Raw genomic sequence first — 17221 nt, forward strand, 5'->3', positions numbered from 1 at the left:
TAAACCTTACATAACAAAAACTTCCTGTCATCATTTCGTCACACACTATCAATATTAAAAATGTTAAGTACAATAATGTCTCCTACTGTTTTGGTTAACTCGTACCATTTCTGACATTAACGCTAGCCTTATATTGGCGTATGATATTTCCGACGGTCCTTGAATCAGGCATGTCAACAATAGAACTACTGCGAGAAAACCACACGGTGGCGCAAAAGACAACGAAACTATGAGGTCGTGCAGGTACAAATTTGAATTAGAACACTTAAAGCAAACAGAAATTCAATTAATAAATAAGACAGAGAACTGTTCAGCAATTTTTATTAATATACGAGTTGTACCTTCATCCTCAGACAAAAATAAAATAAATAAGTGTTGCATAAAAAATATTAGACCTTACATACAAACAAACAAACAAACAAATTATAAACACATTTTTTACCAACTGGTTTGTGCAGATCCCATAAGTGCTAAGTTTTGCAATGAAGACCATATTTCTCTTGCAGAGGAAATGAAGCTCTGTGTCTGGCCCCTCCCAGCTGCACCATGACGTAGTCCTGCTGACACTGAGGATGTGGCCCTCAAAGCTGGGATCTATTTATAGCTCCAATCTCAAGGGCCAACAGACAAACAGGGCACACTGTCACTCAGACCACCTGCCACAGTCAGGCAGCCAGCCAGGAATGTTGGCCGTGCAAGGCCAAGAAAAGAATCTCTGCACTGCTATTTTACCTTCATCGCTGGTGACAACTTCCGGGAAATGTTTGTTTGGGTGGAACGAGGAGTTACTTTTAGCAATTAAAACTTGGATAATGTCACATTTTAGGCTATAGGACATTGTATATATTGTCACTTGATTGATTTGCTTGTTTTCAGTCTTGTTTTTCTTTCACCCTGACTGTAGCAAGCCCAGGCAATACATTCATCTGGAAACAACCACCACACACTTGACCTTTATGTAATGCATGTGTAAAAGGAAGGGTGTAGCTCTGTGCTCACGCAGCAACAGCATCATCATGGATAATCACAGCATGACATGGAGTCACTGAGGCCGTACTTTGGCAAATGAAATAGTTGATGCTTTGCAAAAAAAAAACCTTAAATGTAATGACAGTTTTGCTTCATAATTTGTTGCAATTCAGTTTGATACACATTACAACATGGATTATTATATGAAGCTGATTTAACTGCTCCTCTAAACTTTACTCAGAGTTTACCAAACACCTCTCCCTAAATATGTGTTGCAGTTCCACTCCTCTCACTGTGAGGTAATTGGTAGCTGGTACACAACACAACACATTACACAGCTCCGGTTGTGGGTTGTCCTATGAGAGCTTGTACCTCAGACCTCAGTACTATAAATATAATTAGACTGATGCTATACTGTTGGGATAATCAAAGTGAATTACACTGATTCAGCCCCAGAATGCTGTTATAACCCTTAAACCTGATTAAGAGCACTGAAAACAATTAATTCAGATGCTATTCAGTTTAGTTAATGTTGAGTCTTAATCAGTGTTGGACAGTAACAAAGTAAAATTAATTGAGTACATGTTTTGAGTATCTGTACTTTACTTGAGTATTATTTTTTGGGGGATCTTATTACTTTTACTCCATTTAAAGACAAATATAATACTTCTGACTCCTCTACATTTCTATCAGTGCTCTAGTTACTCACTACTTTAGCTTTGAAGTCAGCTGATGAGTTTTCTTTCCTGAAATCAGATCCCAAAGACCGTAAACTGTTGGTGTCCTTGTGTTTGGTTTGTCTCAGTGGTGTAGCTGTACCTCGGTTGAGCGTAGATCACATCAAACATTCTTCAGATCAGTGCGTTCATTTAGTCGTGGTGATGATGGCTATGACTGAGAAGGATGATGATTCTCTACCTGAGCACCACGGCCATATTTTAAACCCACGTTTGAGGTTTTGAAATAAAGAATGATTGTTTGTATTGTTGTAAATCTTTGATCTGTTTACCACACAAACTTCATTACAGCTTACAAAACATCAGCATCTAACCTGAGAAAGCATGTGGAGGTCTGGAGCTAACACACTGCTTTGATTCCAGATGAACATTTGAAACTTGTCTGTGCTTGTAGTAACTTAGTTTATATTTCATGGTTTACTTTTTAGATGTTAAATCATGTTTTCTAGATAAACAGAATGGAGCAGAATGAACACCCATGCATTCTTGACTGCACTCATGTTTTGTGAAAATACGTTTAGACATATTTTAAAAAGTACTTTGAATACTTCAGTATTTTTAAAAACAAGTACTTCAGGACTTTAACTCAAGTCATAATCTGACTGAACAACTTTCACTTGTATTGGATTAATGTTTGACCAGGAGGATCTATACTTTGACTTAAGTCATGAAGACATGCACTTTGTCCACCCTGGTCTTAATCTATTTGTAAAATGTGAAACAGGTCACGCATACATTTTGAAGACCTTGTAGCCTTTGTCTAAATATACTCAGAGGATGTGGCTCAGTAGGAAGTGGTCTATCATTCATAGCCTCAGTGGTCTTGTCTCTTGCTCATCCTCAAGCCAGACAGCTCCAAGTGATGGTTCAGCAAAGCATTGTGAAGTGTTTCCTGCATTGTTAGTAGATAATCTAGAATAAAATTTAAAATCCTTCCTCTGACCTGAAAAGCTCTTAATGCTCAGACACCTTCATATCTTAAAGAGCTCATAGTGCCCTATTTACCCTCATTACCCCTCTAGAACACTATGCTCCCAACTGCAGGCCTGCTCATCATACCTAAAGTCTCTAAAAGTAGTATGGGAGGTAGAACCTTCAGTTATCAGGCCCCTCTCCACTGGAATCATCTACCAGTCAGGGTCCGGGAGGCAGACACCCTCTCTACTTTTAAGAGTAGGCTTCAAACTTTTCTTTTTGATAAAGCTTATAGTTAGAGCTGGATCAGGCTTGGACCAGCTCTTAGTTATGCTGCTATATGCTTAGATTGCCAGGGGAACTGGCACACTGAGATCCTGTCTTCCCCCATCACTTACTTAAACTCTCCCTGTCCCATTAAAGTTACTAACCATAGATCTTTCTGGAGTCCCTGAGCTCCCTTGTCTCGTAGGTTTCTCTGGATCTCTGCCGTAGACGGCCTGCTGCTGTGGACGTGCCAGACTCCAGCTGCTACAACTACTAATATCCGTCTCACCTCTATCATCTCTCTCTCAGCAGATGTGTGTCTAACATGAGTCTAGTCCTGCTGGAGGTTTCTGCCTGTTAAAGGAAGTTTGTCCTTGCCACTGTAACTTGCTAAATGCTGCAAAGTGCTCTGCTCATGGTGGATTAAGATGAGATCAGACTGAGTCCTGTCTGTAAGATGGGACTGGATCTTATCCTGTCTTGATGATGGGTCTTTGTTAATAATAGAACATAGAGTACGGTCTAGACCTGCTCTGTTTGGAAAGAGTCTGAGGATAACATTTGTTGAGATAAACAGAACCACGGTCATAAATCCAAGGACCACTTCGAGACAGAAAAGCATAAAATCACTGGTTGTCAGACAATTCAAGTCGTTCAGCTGAGATCCAAAAACTTCACTCCTTGACAAAATAAAGAAGCTCAGAGTTAGCTCAGGTTTAACAGTATATCGCTTTATTTCGCGTTCTCAACATCGTCACAGTACTAGTTTTACATCAATGGGGTTTTGTCTACTTAGAAACAGAATGCATAACAAAATAAGAGCACTCCTCCCTTCCCTTTGACTTCAAAAGTGGGCTGTGAGTGTGACAGAACAGGAGATTCTCAGGAAGTAAGTCAGAGGTTGTGTTGACTGTGTAACAGTTAGCTGTTCATCTCTAGATCCTATGATAATTCAGTCCTGGTGGAGGCAGAGAGAAGCAGTTGATGATTATGTAAATATCAGAAGGAGCAGGAATGCAGCTTCAATGTAACTGCAGACATTGAGTAATAATAATCATAATAATTATAATAATAATAATTTACAGACTATTTACATATGTTTCTCACTCTTTACTACTGACCCACTCTTAAAATGTTTCCTCCCTTTCAAACCTTCGTCCTTGAGTTACATTAGATTTCCCCCAGATGGAGTTTGTATTTACACTCAGCAGTACACTGCCATGTCTTTATACTGTACAGTGGTAATAAAGGTGAAATGCATGCCAGAGGATAACTCTAAATGAAAAGACACTAGCAGGCCAGAAATCAGCTAAATGTAAACAAGCATCAGTTCGAGAAATCAAAGCTACATTGAGAGTCGAGGGTCCGGTCGAGCCTGCTGCTCAACAGAACAACACATACAAAACGAAAAACAAAGAAGAGACATGAAAAACCAAACAGTAGGCATTAATGGCATGCAACAAAGAACCTCACATGGAACCTGGACAGGCTTTACATTACATCAGTCATCTACTTTAATTTGGAGAGCCGTTTCCATCTCATGAATCAAAGTTTATTCTTGGTTGTTGTCTCTTCAGTTAGAAAAAGAAGTGTGTAATCAGACTTTGGTCTAAAAACACTATGACTGATCAACTGTGGGTTTGTAGTGGATCAATTATATGCTCCACAGTTGATTGAAACTGATTTGAAATGTAATGACCGCTTTATTGGCACTTTTCTGACTCCATAGCACTTTAACTACGCTGGATTTCAGATGTTTGTATATTTGACAGACACAGTACTGCTGTCTATTAAAGGCACACTTTATAAAAGGTTTATTAGTTTTAAATAACCGCTTAAATTACAGTAATTTCACTTATTGATCATATTTAGGTATAAGAACAACATTAAAGCTAGGGTTGGTAGTCACGGAAAACTAGCATGAGTTTGAATGTAGCATTTCCTCAGGACTCCGTCTAACCCCCCCACTCCCCTCGGAGCTCCTCCAAAATGACGCCCTCGCTCTCATGCACGAGCGCCGCTGATCCGCGACCATATGATTGTGACTGATTCAAAACCGGTCCTCAGCACATCGTTTGTGTTTCGCACTACCTCAACTCATGTCTCACTCAGCGGTAAGAAGACACCAAAACATTATCATAGTGAAAGTTAAAAACACAAACAAACATGAAATGTACGCGCAGGAGGCGGGCAGAAAGGCAGGACGGGATTTGATTGGTTTCATCATTTGGCTCCTGATGGCAGGGATTGGTTGGTGTTTTCCCAGGTTTACTCCGGCTGTAGATAGCGTTTTTTTTTTACTCTTTTTCAGTGAGGGCTGTAGAGCAACACTTCAGCTGGAGGAATTACACCAGCCAAGGGCAATCTAAAAGTTGTTCTTATGAATGTCTAATTTTTTACATATAAAGCATTAACACATAATCTGATTTACTTGACTTCATTGATTACGTCACTTACATTAAAACTTTCCACCTTTTATAAAGCGTGCCTTATTGAATTGACTACCTTTTCCATGTGTTTAAAAAAGTACTTCTCTACTTGACACTCAGATGCAAACAGTAACACGCGGCCCACCATAAGAGCCCGGTGATGAACATGAATATAAAAGAGTTCCATTTATTATACTCGTAGCTGCCGGTCTATTCTCACTCTGATACCCAGATGACAGAGTGAAACTTTCATTTTGCCTATTCTAAAACTCATCTGATCGCTGTGGTTACACACAGATTCAACTATGGTGTTGTTTCAGATCAAGTAAACTACTGTTTGTGGGTCAGTAAAAGTCAAAACTTTAACAAAAGAATTCCTCACGACTATTAACGTTGAGGCTCATGTAGTTTTGGAATACATATTACTTAGAACAGCGTCAAATACATTGTTACATGCAGTTTTTTTTCTTTAACATTCTTTATCAATTAGAAAGGTCCAGTCCCTCCAAATCCATGTGGATAATTTACTGAAATACTGAGGAAGAAATAACAAAGGACAAAGAGGAACGAAAGACAGAACTAACAAAACTCAGCAAATAGAGCAACCACGGATTGTGATTGTTCTTAGACAAATAAAGTAAATACATATTGCACAAACAAGTTAAAAAAATCCATCTCATAGTCTCTAGCAGATACAGACTAACTTCTGCCATTGATATTTACTAAATAGAACAAGTGCTGTGTCTATTACTTTCAATAGAAAATATGCTCCAGCACAGCAGCCCCCTGCCTCCGCTCTGCACACACCACAGGTACTGTGCTCAGGATGGCCGGGAGGTACAGCCAGCCATCCCATAATATGTCAGAAAGATGATTGATATAAAACTGCCATTTGTGGTGAGTGAAGCAAGAGAGCGCTATCACCATCACAGAAAGATAATTATTGATTTTTGTACTGTGGCGTCCATGTGGCTCAGAGGAGAAGTCCGATGGAGGGAGTAAACAGCACCGCACGCTTGCTGCTCTAGAGACGCACAATAAAACCAAAGAGGGACACAGAGGGCACACTCAGCCAGCTGAGAGCTTCCACATCAGGAGACACACTGTTACAGTCATGTTGCTGTTTCCCTGCTACACAAAAAACCTCCTCTTCCTCCTGCAGAACAGGCTCGAAGAATACTACTCGGTTGCTGTACATCATACAGGCCAGGGCATTTTATTTTCTTTATTAGACTCTAAAAAAATAGATAAGAAAATAAAATGATGGCAGACAAGAAGCCATTACTGAAGGGCGGACATTTCGATGTATTAGTTTGCTCAGCAGCTCACCGTGGCTTTCTTTTCCTACAGTAGAAAAGTCGACCTCAAACCAAAGAAGAGTGTAGTCACTGAATGAGAGTGTTTCAGGGCCTCTGTGCGAGTCTGCGCCGGCCTTCATAAAGAGTTCTAACTCAAGGCATCCATATATGGTAGGTAGTGCTCCAGCTTACTGAATTAACTAACTATAAAAAGCTTTGATTGTTTCTTAACAGTGAAACTACGCCCCCTATGTGCAAGTATAATACTGAGTTTTAATTGATGTCATTTGTTCCGTTGTAATATAATTATAATAATAACAGTTGATATTGTTTTTACAAAATACTATGCACAATATACATAAAGCATTTTTTTGTGACTAAATTATTAAATGCTTTAATAATAATTGGCACATTTGTCACTGCTAACAGAGATATCACAGTGCACTGTGAGCTATCGCTACATTAAATACTTGTACACTTACTGTTAAGTCCGTCTAACCGTCTGTCCACCTACCCTCCCTCTATATAAACTCACTCTGTAGACATTTAGGTCAAGATTACTTTAGATTTACTTCCTTTGTAAAATACTAGTAAGCAAGATATTTGATCATATTCCTTTAATCTGTTGAGGAGAAACAGTAGTTGTGGTCTTTGTGCATGCTCTATTGTTGTGGTCTGCTGCTCTTGAAGCGAGCAGACGTGTATGACTTGAAATTAAATGAAAGAAGCAACTGGAAAAGTGTTTCTATTGAATATTCCTCCCCAGTTATGGGTGTAAAGAAAATATGCTAAAGGAGGCACAGGATCTCGTCTAGCTTCTCAAACCCAGACCAGCGATGCACAGTGCTCCCCTCTCGTCGGCCGAGAGCCTCAGGGTAAAATCAAAGTTCAGTGAAAGAGCAAAAAGAGAGGCCCTGTGTGTCTCAGACCACCGTACTGATGCCGCTGTGCTTGGGCTTGGTACTGCTGGACGCCTGGGAGGGTGCTGGCGGCGGGCCATGGTGGTGGGTACCATGAGCAGCGTGGGAAGAGTGTGCTGGGTGGCTCCCGTGACTGTGTTGTGCGTGAGGCGGGTAGGCCGGCTGCTGGCCGTGAGAAGAGGAAGGAAGGTACTGGTGTGGAGGGTGCTGCAAGTGGGCCGGTGGGTGGTAGTGATGGTGGTGGTGGTAAGGCGGGGGGTTCTGGGTCATGTGGCAGAACTGGGTGTGGTGCGGGTGCATGGTGACCGGAGTGTCAGTGTCCGCCCGGGCCGTGTGGTGCAGGTTGGCGGGGTGAGGGGTGTGGGAGATGAGGGTTGGATGTAGGGCCTGGGGGGTGGGGCTGGGGGACTTCACCCGCCTTGTGCCAAACAGAGATCCGAGCAGCGACGAGGAGTTGGGCAGGGACTGGCCGCTGTGGCGGGATGGGCAGTCTCGGCTGGAGGGGGTTCTCCGCCGCATGTGAGGACTGCTAATGATGGACCCCTGTAACACAGAGAGGACGGTCAGATCACAACAGCAAGACAACAGGAAGAGCTCATTGTGCTCCACTATCCCTCTAGCATGCTGCGCTTGCAGAATGCAGTCTTATATTTGGGGTACCTAAACATTCAAAAGTAGTATGGGAGGCAGAGTCTTCAGCGCCCCTATCTTGTGGAATCATCTCCCAGTTATGGTCTCCCAGTTATGGTCTAGGAAACAGACATCCTCTGCACTTTTACAATGAGGCTTAAAATGTTTTTATTTCGTTTTTGCTGGCTCACGTTAGCTTGGACCAGGCTGTTTGTAGTTTTAGACTTAGACTGCCAAAAGATTGAACACAAGCTCCTGTCTTTCCCTCCTTCTTATGCTTTTATCTACCTTTAATGCACGTTACTAACTTCATATATTCACCTGAGTTTCCTGCCTACTTGTCTCTCATGTTCTGAGTCTCATTGTCTAAATTCAGTTGCTACAGTTTCATTATCAGTCTCACCTGTATGATCAATCAATCATGTAATCTTCCTCTACCTCACTGTCTCAGGCCAGGTGGTCAGAGCAGATGGCTGTTCCCTATTCAGTCTGTCACAACTTCTGATTTGATTTGACACCAGAAAAGACTGAAGTAGATTCTGCTCTTCAGTAAAATAAGATTATATTTACTGTGAGGATATTTTGTTGTAAGAATAAACAAAATATGTGCAGACAGAAATGAAATCACACCACTGGGTTGAGACTACTGCAGGGTGTCAGATTCCTCACACAGCTGCACTAGCTCCAGTAACAGCTTCAGCTCATCTCAAATCTCAGATGACTGCCTATGTTGCTCTCTGGAAAAGCTTCTCCATTTCCTTTTCTGGTTCACTGCCTCTGTTTGTCTATCCTTCCCAACATCTCATGGTTGACTCTCTCTAAATTGTTTGTAGGCTCAGTTTGCCGAGCTTATCCGGGCCTCTGGTATCTGTCATGAGCAGACAAACTGCCTCTTAGTCTTTCAACTCTCTCTCTGACTGCTGATGCTGATGTGAGTTCCTGTCACTATTATATCCTGTTTCCAAGGTTGCACTACCCTCTTTGATTTTCATTTGCCCTCACTTCTAAGCCTTCTTAGCCTGCAGTAGCATGTTATACCTGGTTCATTTTATGCCCCATGAGTGATCTGATGTGTTTGTATGTTTCTAAATTCCAGCACAGAAGATTTACAAGATACAGAAACCTTGAAACAGAAGTTTACGTAAAAGAAATGAGGCATGCCTTGCAGAGCCAAGCACAACATGCAGACAACATTTAAGCAATCTTTTTTTTTTTACACAGTTTCATGAGTGGTTTAAAGGAGGGTCGGTTATGATGTTGTAACCTAATGCATTTTGTTTTAAATTCAGCAAATACATCCTAATGGTTTGCTGTCCATTCAGTGTGTGCTGAAAAAGATGGAACTTACAAAATATCTCAAAGAAAAGACCAAGCTAATGTCAGATATGCCAACACTCCTGACTGAGGCGGGAGTCTACCGCTTTTTAACCCCTTCTCCTGCTGTACTCCTGAGTTGTTATTTCTCCTGATAATCTCCCTATCAGGACGTGCCCCATCAGATATCTTAATACCTACATTTTTTTTAAAACCTTAATTTAATTTTTATACTATATTGTTTAATAGGATCCTCTAATATCTAACTGTTTTTCATGAAGCCCTCTACTTGAGCCTTATATTCAAACCTCAGAAAACATCCACCCCTCCTTCCTGTACATGGTTCGATCCAAAAGACGCTGCATGAGATCGTTTCTGACAGCAGGTAAACACAGACACACAGACACCAAGCGACAGGTAGATCTGTGACACCGGGCGCTGAAGTGTTCATTAAACAAATTGTTCAGAGTTCAACAAACTTCTGCACTGTTTAAAGATTTAATCCATCCCTCATTAAAGTGGGTCAGCCTTGTTCTTGCTCGCTGACTTAAGTTATGACGTGCAATAACGCAGCATCCTCTTTAAAGTTCATCAGGAGAGTTTAGAGCTGTGTGAATCTGATGACAGAGTGCTGACAGTGTCACTATCACAATATCACAGGTGAAGTTACTAAATCACTAAACTCTACCTGGTAACCTCAGGTGGAGATGCAGAGGAAATCTCTTCCTTCTTTAAATAAAGAGCAGAAAGCAGCAGAGGCTGAGGGTGCAGAGGTTACTGTAGGTCAGATCATATTTAGCTGTAGGTAATAAATGTGATTTAAAGGACCCAGATAAATGACTTTAAAAAGCACTTAGAGATGTAGATTCATGTTACAGAGACTCCTTCATTAATTACTTATTGAAATAATACTATAATGGCATAAACATCAACATATGGTGTCAACAAAAACCCCTCTACCTGGAATATGTGTGTGTTACTCCTCACTGCAGTGGCTCACTCTACTCTCACTCTTCAACATGTTTATGAATTTTGTCATACTTGTAAGACATGGATATTTTAAATTTTAGATGTTTTCATTGCTATATTTTACTGCAAACCTTGAAATTAAGAGACATTATTTGTTTATTAAATGTATTAATCTGCAGTTCAGGGTTATATATGGACGAAGTTGCTGGGTATAGGCTGTATTTTTCACAGTCCAAGTTGGCAGTTGGCAGGTACAGCACATTTCTGGCTTAGTGTGATAAGAAAACAGGAAAAGGAAGAAGCTTGTCAAGTTTGTGGGTCAGTGAAAGGAAGCAGTGCAAGTCTGTCATTTCAAACTGTGTGAGCATTCAAACTGTGTGAGCATGCAGAAGCTGGAACTGACAAAAAACACAGCCGGGTTTACTTAAAGTGGACAAAAAGTACTTTGATTGACGATGACCGAAGAGTGTGAGTCTCACATCAACACAGAGCAGCCTGAATGTGAGTCAGGTGTACTGCAGTTAGTTATGTCATGCTATGAACATCAAGGGTTTCCACGTGTCAGCCACAGCAGATCATTCTCTTTCAGCCAAATGCGCATGCACTGTGACCGGTGTGCTCACGACAAAAACACCACCAAACAGAATAAAACTCAAACTACAAAGAAACATAAGACAGAGACTAGTTTGTTCAGAATGTACAACACAAAGTCAGAGGACAGCCCAGCATCAGTCGCATCCTACTTACTTCCATATTGCTGTCTAGTGATCCTGCACTGCTGCGTCTCCCACGCTTGCCTGCCCAGAACATGTAACATTATAGATTAGACCAACTGATACACGTTAACGTGAGCATATTCCTTCTGTATAGTGGGGTGAGGAGTTGGAGCTAGTTCCCTAAGGGGACTAAAGTGGCACATTACTAGTTAGCAGCAGTCTGTCAGTATGGCAGAGGAGGAAAGGACTGCAGGGAAGGGAAGAAGCAAGTTGCTGCAACAACCTGGTAACAGTCTTGAAGATTTCTTTGTATGCCTACGCAACAAGTAGAGGAACATCAAACTGGTAGGTGAGATGTGCAGTCTTGCTTCATTAAAATGGCACTCCCACAATCTATCTTTCACATCTATTAACTGATTTAAAATATAAATCGCGGAGACTAAGATATCAAAAATTTTAGACCAGGAAGTGACACAATCCAGAACCTCTGGATATCTCCCATGATGCAACAAGTAATAACCGTTTACTCAACCCTCCCCCATCCTATTCTGTTAAACTCGACACCTTCAGTCTGCAAAAAAGCTGCTAAAAATTAGACAAGACTTGGACTTGGTCAGGGTTATTCTAGACTCCATAAAGCTCCCTGAGAAAACCGAAACACAAACTCCTCTGAAAGGCTGAACAGCACTCCCCATGGCTGGTCCACTGACCTTATCTAACTCATTGTGTAAACCTAGAGTTTCCTGCAAGTATACAGGGAGCTTTATTAATGCTGTTTGGGTCAGTTTTACATGAATTTAATTTCACTAAGCGATGCACAAACATCCCCTAAAGGAATTAAAGGCCTCCAAAATCCACTTTTGGCTGGGCCTGTAAAGACTTCCACTAAATGTGTTTAGCCTCATTCCAAAAGCATCAAAAGCACATGACTAAATTCAATATTTGTCATCACTTTATTAGTTTGAACCCTTTGTTGAGGTCGTCGGGTGTTCGTGCAGAGCAGCTCTGCAGTGTAGAGGCTATTCTGTACACCCCCTGTCTGAATCAACCACACAACATTAATTCCTCTTACCACTAAGACGCTCAAATTGATCACAGTGACCTACATTGCGCTGCCTCCTCCCTCACCAGTAACACAGGATTATTAGTTGACTGTCTCTATTTAATTACACCTGCACCCATTTGCAGATCCACCCATCTCTATCTCCTTGCTTCACTGGCTTTATGGCTCAGGAGGTGTAATCACTGAGACACTCAGCGTAGGCGGTCACTCACAGTGATCAAAACCGAACAAGAACCTCAACTTTTCTAACTTTCTACATCCATTAACCTCTAAAAGGAGTGAAAAGTATCATGCCGGGAACCAGCTGGGGTGTAAACTCTGCTTTATCTAGCCCAGGGATGAGAGGTGAGATAATAGGCTACAAGGGCAGCTATCTGTTACCTGCGTCTGAAAGGTCACGAAGGGAGCTACTGAGGGCGCTCCGCTTCAAACCTTCACCGATGGCGTAGCTGTCATCGAGGCTTCCTCGGCTCAGGTTTCCATTACCCGTATCCTTCTTCAACCCTGAACTCTGGGACATGCTGGGTCGCACCACCCCCTTCTGTTTCTCCAGCTCAGCTGTAAGGAAGACACATTCATACGTTTAGCAGTGATCCAGAGTCTTCCTCCCTCCTACTGTTTATCTGAGTCTGGTTAATGGATGTAATCTGGGTATGAACTTGTCTCGTTTGCTCACACTCTATCCTGTACTTCTCCATCTCCTGGACTTCAGCGATAGATTCTCGCAAATCGTCGGTGAACTTTTTGCGGTCCTGAGGATTGGGTGCGTTGAAGTTGATGAGAACTTTGATGTCAGCTCCAGGAATGGCAGATGTCAGGCGGACTCCATTGGGGTAATCTAAAGAGAGTGAAGACAAGACTTTAATATCACATCTTCACAGATATTGGGGTTGTTCAATAACTGACAACACTTCATCTACCACAAAGGGGACAGTATGCCTCAGATGGATTGGTTGTTAGATCACTGAACTCTGTGAAAGTCTCTTTCTGTGTTTAATTTTAGGCCGTCTGTCCCTTTTGTAACTTCACACAAAAGAACACATCAAACATGGCCACGATGATTGGCCAGTAAGGGTGGGACACAATAGCTCTTTCCATTCTTACATGATACACAGGGCCACTGTGGTTCAGAAGTTTGTCTTGTGAATGAATGAATTAATGTTATATTTTCATCTCTGGTCATTATACGACCCATCCCACATGGAAATATTCAAACACATTGAGTCATAATCTTTAGATTGGGGGTTAAATCCATGGCTCTTGCAGTCCACATTTGGATGTGTTTTTGGGTAAAGAACTGGACCTCACATTGCCCCTGAAGGAGTGTGGATGTGCTTGCATGCATTGTATGGCACTTTCAGTGATTGGAAAACAAGAATACTACAAATACTTGATGGACAGTCCATTTCTAATTGGTTTTCAACGAAGACGTCACATCCCTCCTGTCCTCTCTTCCCTCCTCTGGCTTCCTCTGTGTTTTAGATTTTAAGATTTTACTGACTTGTTTGAGTCTCGCTCTGAGCTACATTGTGGATATGCTGACACCATACGAACCATCTCGTGGCCTTAGATACTCAGGTGTCGCACTTTTGGTTGTTCCAAAGTCGAGGCTCAAATCCAAAGGGGATCAAGCTTTCTCCATCAGAGCCCCTCGACTTTGGAACGACCTCCCTGAGGAGATAAGGCTTTCAGAGTCAGTGATGTCTTTTAAATCTCTTTTTAAGACCCATTTTTACAGACTGGCTTTTATGTGACTTTTTTAGACGTTTTTTTTAATGTTTTATTTGTTTATATAAGTAAATAATTGGTTTTAAGTGTATTTGATTATTTATTGTTTTATCATTTCTATTTTTTCATTTATTATTTTAATATTCCTAACACATCCTTTTCCATTTTCTCTGATGTGATGTAGTCTTCTTCTTCTAACCTTTTTATTGTCCTTTAATGCATTTATTTATTTATTTTTACATATTTATTTATTTATTTATTTATTTATTTATTCATTTATTTATTCATTTTCCTTATCTATTTAGTTATTTTTTTATTTATGTTTATTTTTTTATTATTATTTTTTAAATCTCTAACAATGATTTGTTGGCCTACTGTCTCATCACTTTATTGTGTTTAATTTGCATTTATTCTTTTAAATATTTTGCATTGTATTTTGTTTTTGCATTGTTAGAATTTCTACACTCCTCTCTGTCTGTTTGTTTGTAAAGGTGCTAAACAAATACAATTATTATTATTATTATTATTATTATTATTATTATTATTATTATTATTATTATTATTATTATTATTATTTTTGTTATTATTATTATTAATAATCATGAACTTAAGGCCTCTGTTTGTACAAATAAAAAAACATCCAGCAGTCAAGGCCACCAAAAGGTATACCCAGCCATTTAAATATGTACAGTTTATCATGGAGGGGACGTCTCTATGGTGGCTCGAAATCACTCTGCCTCGGAGCAGAGCCATTTCACACAGCCATAAACATTTTGACTTTAGGAGTGATCTTGAACAAACTAGTTTGAAGCATATTGATGCCTTCAGGAAGACATTACACAAAAGTCTCAAGGGCACTTACACTGATTTTCAAAGAGCTGCACTTGCATTCCATAGAGAGAGAAGGACTGACGAAAGCTGTACGTCACAGAGTTCTTCTTCTTTTGGAAGATTTTAGTAACCTATGAAAATAGAAGAGCATTCAGTGAGGTTAGGACTCTGTCTTTTCTCAGGAACGCCCAAGTGTGCTGGAAGAGTAATGTCTGCCATACCACGAGCAGGTCATTAAAGAGGAAGATCTCTCTTTGGTGCAGGCCCAACTTTTGTGGTTTGTTGGGGTCGGGCACTTCAAAGAGTCTGCAGTAACACACCAGTCTCCGATGAGGGAGGGACAGGACCTGCACGCACAACACAGAACCATGTTAGAGTTACATGTGACATGCAGTATCATACAAAGACTCTAATTACAAACAAAAGTCTGAAAGTGAAATACTTACGCAGCCCAGGCCGTGGTGTAACGAGCCAATCTATGGAGGGAGAGATCATTTGGACATGTATCAATGAAGACATACACAATCTGAAACTCATGATCAATCAAAGAAAATACATGTAATGTAATGTTCAGATAGAGACACCTGGAAAATTCCAAACAGGAAACTAGTTTTACGGCTCAAAGAGCAAACATGTCCCTCAGTGCTTGCAATGTTTTCAGTTTATGCCTCCATCTATGATCATCATATCGTCAAGCTCCCTCGAACTCTTGTGGATTTTTGGCTTTAAGTGAAGTTAGTTTGATAAAAAGGGAATCAGTGGACCAAAGGAAAGGGTCGAGTTTCAAGTAAACACCGTCAAGATCATTGGGTGCGAGTCTGTTTATCTCATTTATTATAGGAAAGCTTGTCAGACCGAACATTTCTGGGCTGACACTTGGGGCAAAAGACATATTACAGTCATTCAGCGTGAAGGTCTCCGGCCCTGAAGAATTGATGTGTCATGCAGGGAGGAAAGTGGGTTCAGGTTAAGAATGCTCTTTCATTCCTGTTCGTTTTTAGAGGACATTGGCTACGAATAAGCTTGTGCTGTCTGCCACAGCTCAGAGGTACATCGGGTAATATGGTTCTGCATGCTCCTGCTAGATTCAGCGGCTGAATGGAGAGGAAGATAAAAGCGGTCACACTCCGAGTGCAGCAGCCCAAGGGCAAACTAAAACGTACCGGCTTCTTTCCAACAATGAGTTTTTCCACTTTCTGAACCTGGGACACATGGTCTTCATTAGTCTTGAGCTCCCGCTTGCGAATCCTCTCATATATCCCGACCAACATCTCTCGAGGGATGTCCTCCCCATCATCCACTCCTGGCAGAGGATGAGAGGGAAAAAGAGAGGGAGAAAGAGAAGGATTAATGATTAATTCACAGATTTGCGAGAGCAGATGAATCCCTGAATTTTCGTACATATTGCTGTGCAGTACATATTTCTTTAAGTACAGACAGAAATACCCTTCAGAAGTCTCTGGGGACAAATATTATTTCTCCACTCAGTACTGTACTTTAATTACTGACACTCCAATAGGCAGAGAAATTAGTTTGCCATGCCGCAAAGCCTCTGCTAATACCCTCAAAATCTGTTGAGGGCAACTAAAAAGTGCTTTGCCTCAACAGCAGAGCTTTCTTGGCCATGACCAACAAAAAAAAGATAAATACCCTATTGACACAGCAATTAATCAAGGCAAAATGCATGCACAAAACTCCATTTGAGCTGAATATTCATCCTTAGAGCTGCACAGTAGCATTTGAAGATTATTCAGTATTGGTTTTAGGACAGGGAGCTACACAGAGTGCAGAAAAGGAGAACAAAGTACCCCGAAGGTTCTTGACAAAGTCCTCCAACTTCATCTTCCTCTCAGGCTTGACGTTGGGGCTGTACATGTCTGTGTTGAGGAGGATGATGGCGAAGGCCAGGATGAAGATGGTGTCTGGGTTCCTGAACTGTCGCACCACTCCTGGGTTGCAGATGCAGTAGCGCTGGCTGCAAAGAGGACATTGGAGTATTGTGGTTAGTTTCATTGTATTTGTAAAGTGATGGGGCTCCCTGTTTGACAGTATTGAATAAACTTTGTAACAGTCATTCAGATTGGTGGAAAATCCATTTAGACAAACATTATTATCTAGATCAGGGGTTCCCAAAGTGTGGGACGGGACCCCCTGGGGGGTCGCAAGACACAAATGGGGGGTCATGAGATGTCTTCCAGAATGTTTGTTTGTGTAATTGATCTAAAAATAGTACATTTTACTACATTTTACATAAATGTAATGAGTTTTCTGCCTTTCTTTTTGTCAGATGACTCCTAAGTTTAGGGTTAGTGAACAGTTAATTATCAAAAGCATCAGTAGAAGTAGGTTAATTCATAACGGCACAGGAAACACAGACACATGCTCATATAGGAAGGGTCATTTTCTGCATACAAGCTGAATTAAGCCACATTAAG

General features: G+C 41.0%; 1 protein-coding gene across 4 annotated transcripts in view; it reads right to left on the reverse strand.

Annotated features, from left to right (window-relative positions):
- Positions 1-3598: 3598 nt before the first annotated feature.
- The window catches only part of iqsec1b (IQ motif and Sec7 domain ArfGEF 1b), a 257451-nt gene continuing 243828 nt past the window's right edge, over positions 3599-17221 (reverse strand). For 2 of the 4 annotated variants that reach the window (XM_034684325.1, XM_034684339.1), the window contains 9 exons: positions 16595-16761; positions 15950-16089; positions 15233-15262; positions 15008-15133; positions 14818-14917; positions 12904-13065; positions 12609-12785; positions 11196-11245; positions 3600-8078 (listed from right to left, as the gene is read on the reverse strand). In XM_034684325.1, coding sequence (XP_034540216.1) covers positions 7539-8078; positions 11196-11245; positions 12609-12785; positions 12904-13065; positions 14818-14917; positions 15008-15133; positions 15233-15262; positions 15950-16089; positions 16595-16761 — 1492 coding nt within the window. In that variant the 3' untranslated portion in view covers positions 3600-7538. Of the gene's footprint in view, positions 8079-11195; positions 11246-12608; positions 12786-12903; positions 13066-14817; positions 14918-15007; positions 15134-15232; positions 15263-15949; positions 16090-16594; positions 16762-17221 lie in introns of all 4 variants that reach the window. The other 2 variants (XM_034684321.1, XM_034684333.1) reach the window with 2 other exon arrangements.

The sequence above is a fragment of the Notolabrus celidotus genome, chromosome 1 (assembly GCF_009762535.1).
Source record: "Notolabrus celidotus isolate fNotCel1 chromosome 1, fNotCel1.pri, whole genome shotgun sequence".
Classification (NCBI taxonomy): domain Eukaryota; kingdom Metazoa; phylum Chordata; class Actinopteri; order Labriformes; family Labridae; genus Notolabrus; species Notolabrus celidotus.